Consider the following 5285-nt stretch of genomic DNA (forward strand, 5'->3'; position numbering starts at 1 on the left):
GCATGAGTGCTGTGACCAGCATTTTGACTGATAAGACTTGATGGCACTTATTAAAACGTATTTATGTGTGTTCAACCATGCATGCTTGCGCAAACATGCACCTGCTCATATTATCATTTGCAGAAATTCTTGAGGACGCCCGCATCTCTTTGGACTTTCTCTCCTGGTAACTTTCCGAGTTCACAGGTGCATGAAAGCAGCATCGGTCCAGTGTGCAGCCCGCCTGCCCGCCTGCCTGCCTGCGCTGCAGGCTTGCAGCGGCCGGTGCGCTGCCGGAGCAGCCGGTGTGGAGGAAACCGCAGCCCAGTCCGCCGCACGGATGAGCGCCGTGTCAGTCGGCCAGCGGGATAATATGGAATATTTGCACAGAGCAAACAGCCAAATCCATTCGCGGAGACGGAAAAAGAGACCACTGTAGCGGCGCAAATTAGAAAAGCGGACCGTTTCTTCTGTCTTTATGGCTTCTGGCTCCGGGGATGAAGGGGGAAACGCGGAAAGCGGCTCATGGAGGCTCATAGGCCCGGCCTCGGAGCTTTCCAAGAAGCGATGCCGACTAATGTACTCCTCTCTCGGCTACGACTCTGACGTTTGCCTCTTTTACGTGAAGGGGGAGTTTTTTGCGATGGACGCCCGCTGTTCGCACTCCGGTAAAAAAGAAAAAAAAAAAAAAAGACGCGCATTCGCTTGCAGTCCATATATGTAGAGGAAGCGCTGCATGCAGCCATGATGTGCAGCTGTGCATCCAGTACAGAGCCACATGCAGCCAGATGCTGACGATGCTCTCATTAAACTGTGGGACACTGAGTGATCTTGGTCAAGTAGATTAAAATACTGCCTTGCATTATAGACCCTGCTGCCTTTGTTTTACACAGTGACATTAAACTATCATCGGTCCTCTTATTTCTAGAGGGATTGTGTTCTAAACAGTTCTAAAACAGGAATGCAAGTGCTTTGAGAAATAAAAAAAAAAATGTGTGATTAACAATTTCCTGTGTGGGATGCAGGTGGTCCTCTGTGTGAGGGGGACATTGAGGAAGCTGATGGAGTCCTGCAAGTTTTCTGCCCCTGGCATGACTATGATTTTGACCTCAGAACTGGGAAGTCGGGGACATCCTTACAGGTGATGACACTTTTCCTCTTACATTCATAACACTGTCAATTTTATATGTTTCTGTCACCAAAATAGACATATGTCTTTTAGCCTTGTTGTAGACTTTTAGCAAGCAGTACACTTGAAAAAAGTGAATATGATGTACATTGAATTAAACAAACCACAGAATTCCAATGAATTCTAACCATTTATAATGACATTTGAATTTGCGCTTCAAAGATCTCACATAAACATTCACACTCTTATTTACAGAAATAATTCCCATCTGTCAAATGATGCACTGATTCCCCAAACATGAGAAGAAAAAAAAAGTTAAAAAGGGCAGAGTTTCTGTAGTTCTTCGATTAAAAAAACTCAATGACCTAGTGGTGTAGGGCTGCTACAGCAGGTTAATAACTTGTTTTCTAATGCAGGGATTTTTGGGCCTCTATCTGAAATTATGTGTGTGTGTGTGTGTGTGCACAAGTGATGTTTACAAACATAAATAGACATTTTTCTTTGAGTCCATACATTTGAACTGAATTATATCCATACCCTCGACTCACTTCGACATCCTCAAAAGTAGCCTGTTACATAATTTAGCCTCTGAGAACAGCGCAGGGTTAATGACAGAGACAGTCCGTACCGTCTGTCACTTTAGATGGAAGTTGGACAATCATGACGAATGCCACCATTGTGGTGTAAACGCTGTGGTCTGTGTAGCTCAGTGAGACATGTTAATGTCAGCCATGGTTGTGTGTGCATTGACAGTGTACTGTAATTTTCTGACAGTGTCAGAAATTGTGCATAGTGTACTGCTGTCGCATATCACTTCTTACCATCCAATCAAAATGCAATTGCAACAATCAGGTAAGCTGACAAATTGTATTCGAGGTGAAATGAAAAAGAATGCATTTGTACAGTTCTGAAAAAGAGTAGAGCTGTGAAAGTGCAAATCTTTATTATACAGTGTATTATTCATCTCCTAGCATGACTGTGATATTGCAAAAATAATTTTTCTTGGATATTTATGCAGCCAAATGTCCATAAATTCATAAATTCTGATTCTATAGAGGGTGACATTGTGCGGTTCAAAATGTTCTCAAGTTTATACAATAAACTGAATCAGTACTATCACACTACCTTCAATAATACTCACACTGTGACTATTGCTGACTATTGCCTAAATGTACAGAATAACACTGTTATTCTTGAGCATTGAAGTATGTTGTAGTGATATACTGGAGAGCCACATTCTGCAGTCAAACTTACTGTCATACACAACTTTATGGAATTGATGTTGCACAGTGCAGCAGGTGGTCATTTTATAAGACAGTTAAAATCCACAGTCTCTATGAGTCTTTACAATGGAACAGTCAAAGCAGCCGAGGGCAGAAGTTATCCACCTTGAAGCTGCCGACAGACGAAAAATCATGCACTTCTGTCAGTTATGTAAAGATTAACTGTTTGACCCAAAAAAAAAATATAGCAGGTCATCAGTCCTTTCTTTTTCCTATCATTTGAATGATACGTGTATGTGTGTGGTTCTGACCTGATCAGATCTGCTGACAGACTTGACTATTTGTGTGTAGCTCACGTGCACACAGATTGGTGTGTGTGCTATGGATTGTCTAGCCATGTGCAGGGTTTATGTGACCATGTTTAATGTGCATGAGGAGGAGAACCAGTCTACCTTCCAGAGCTGGCATTGGGCTGGGTTCTGATTGGCAGCAGTAAAAGCAACGGATGACACCGTGCAGACCAAAAGCCACCCTGCCAGCCTGTAGTGAGGGCAAGTTAAAGGCAGTTCTTTCTCATGGCCCGTTCAAGGTGGAGGTGGAGACAGGCATATTGATGGGTCGCTGCAGGCCCCCACACTTCGCACTGCACACACCGAGCATATTACTGATACACCCCTCACTATGCACTCATATATTGCATTGTGTATATACAGAATTGTACGTATCTAAGTGTGCTCTAACTAATCTGACCGTTGACACACAGATGTTATTCTGCAGTCGCCACTGAAATACAGACGCACAACTTTTACATGCACACCCAGTCATTTTGATGCTGAAGCCTCACATACTGTGTTCACGTTACAGAAACATCTCCATTGTCTCTGTATTTGTATACATGCTGACTGTCTTTAGTATATCTGAATGTGCTGTTAGTTAATAAGCAAAGCAGGAAAAATACAAACAATGCAATTTAGTTTAGAAGATGAGATCCATTACACTTGTGAGATGCATGTACTTCGGAACATTTGTGTCTCATCCAGCTGTAATGTCTTTTTTCTCTGTTTTACCTTTACAGCAACAAGTGTATGAAGTCAAGCTGGATAACGGGAACATTTATGTGAAGCATGCAAGTCCTCTCTCCTTACAACCTTTTACAGCAGATCAGAAAAACTGAAAAACCTCCACCAGCTGCTCCATCCTCCAGCTCTCCGTGAGACCTGTGAGCCCACTCCGCTATTTTTAAGCCTTGTTCCACAAGCTCGAGCCATCTGAAAACATTCCTAAGCCTTATCTTTCATGTTCTCAGAACAGTTTCTGTTTGGATTGCTCTGAACTCAGGACCATATGAATAAGATTGTGTGAAGACGAAGACATGACATCATGAAATTGTTTTCCTTGAGTTTTCCTTCGTGCGATTCCAGGTAGAGAATCATCCAAGACGCTGACCACAGACAGAAGTGAGCTTACTGCTGCAGACTTTGATAATACACTTGACTGCAGTAAATATGCAACATAAAAACAGAAGTCCCTGGCAGTTTCGAAGCATCTTTCCTACTGTTGATTTTATAGAGTGTTTAATTTTTCCTATTTTCACAAGGGTTTTTTTTTTTTTGCTAATCTGGACCATGAAAGTTGCACAGTCAGAAGTGTTTGTTGGAAACTAAGCACAATGAACAATTCCTCATTGTGCTTCTTAAAACCACTTGTATGGAACAAAAAGTGAATTGTTTCGATTACAGCACTGAAAATGGCCCCAAGTGTTTCTGAGAAAACCCAAGCCAGAATTGCTCTTATGAGATAAATTCAAAATGCAATCAGCAGTGAAGCGTGGCACAAGTGAACAGGAGTCTCCGCAGTTCTTTCAATATGCTGCACTAATTTAGTAACTTGTTTGAGATCACCAAAATCATCACGGCGTCTTCGCCGGACTTATATGTGCTCAGTATTGCTTTTCTGATTGATGACAGGGGCAAAAAATCACCAGTGGTCCAAATGTTGAGAAACAAGTTTATGGCACGAGGTTTGCTCCACTTCCACGCCTGAGTTAGTCACCACTGAGGCTCCCTGTTCAATGCCTGTAGTGTGTCGGCACATTTTGTTGTAACTTGTTACATTTTGCTACCATTTTTCCAAAATGTGAGTGTTTAACTTTTTTTGAGCAAATGTTGTAATTTGTTGCATTATGTAATGAAGATCATGTCAACATTGGTGCCCTAATTAGAAAAAACAATGAAATAATCAAAACAACATTAAGCATTCCAGTCTAATTAGATTTCATTTAAAAAAAAATTGTAGGATGTTTATTTGGTAAAACCTTAATCAAATCTGACTGTATTCATTATAACGGACAATGTATCCGAATGCTAGAGAGAAAAGCTACATTGACTAAATATTACTGATGTTAAAATTACAGGTGCACTGAAGTTTTGGAAAATATAATGTAATCTGTATTATGTTAAGCAAAAATTTTATATGATGAAAAGCAAAAAAACAGCAAAGAAGGGAGAGTTCAGTGTTCCTGTTGCTGAATGTAAAAGAGTGCAACAAACTGCTCTGGTGAGACTGTGGAGGAATACTCTGAGTCAGGATGGAAAGTCTGCGCTGCTGTATGTGCTGAGAGGCCAGTGGTTTTGAAGATTAAAATTGGCAGCATTGCAAGAAAAAGTCTGGATGACAAAAGGTGTGTCGGCGTCGGACACAGTGATCCTGTGACTCTTTTGTGAGTTTTTTGCAACTCTGTTTCCAAAAGCTGCTCAAGAAACAACAGATGACATAAAACCGGTAATCGACTGAATAAAGGTTTTTTTGGTTTTATTTTCATTTTTCTGTGTTTTATGCTTTCTACCATTTGTAATCTTTGCACAACATAATCCAGATTGCATGTGACTTCCAAAATTTCAGTGCACTGGTACTTTTCTTGTCAGTAACATCTAGTTAGTGTATCTTTTGTTTCT

General features: G+C 41.0%; 1 protein-coding gene across 1 annotated transcript; it reads left to right on the forward strand.

Annotated features, from left to right (window-relative positions):
- Positions 1–287: 287 nt before the first annotated feature.
- Positions 288–3606, forward strand: LOC115381765 (Rieske domain-containing protein). Its single transcript, XM_030083360.1, has 3 exons — positions 288–647; positions 1005–1120; positions 3407–3606. The coding sequence occupies exons 1-3, from the start codon at positions 458–460 to the stop codon at positions 3503–3505; spliced, it is 405 nt and encodes a 134-aa protein (XP_029939220.1). The 5' UTR covers positions 288–457; the 3' UTR covers positions 3506–3606.
- Positions 3607–5285: the final 1679 nt, after the last annotated feature.

The sequence above is a fragment of the Salarias fasciatus genome, chromosome 23 (genome assembly GCF_902148845.1).
Source record: "Salarias fasciatus chromosome 23, fSalaFa1.1, whole genome shotgun sequence".
Lineage (NCBI taxonomy): Eukaryota > Metazoa > Chordata > Actinopteri > Blenniiformes > Blenniidae > Salarias > Salarias fasciatus.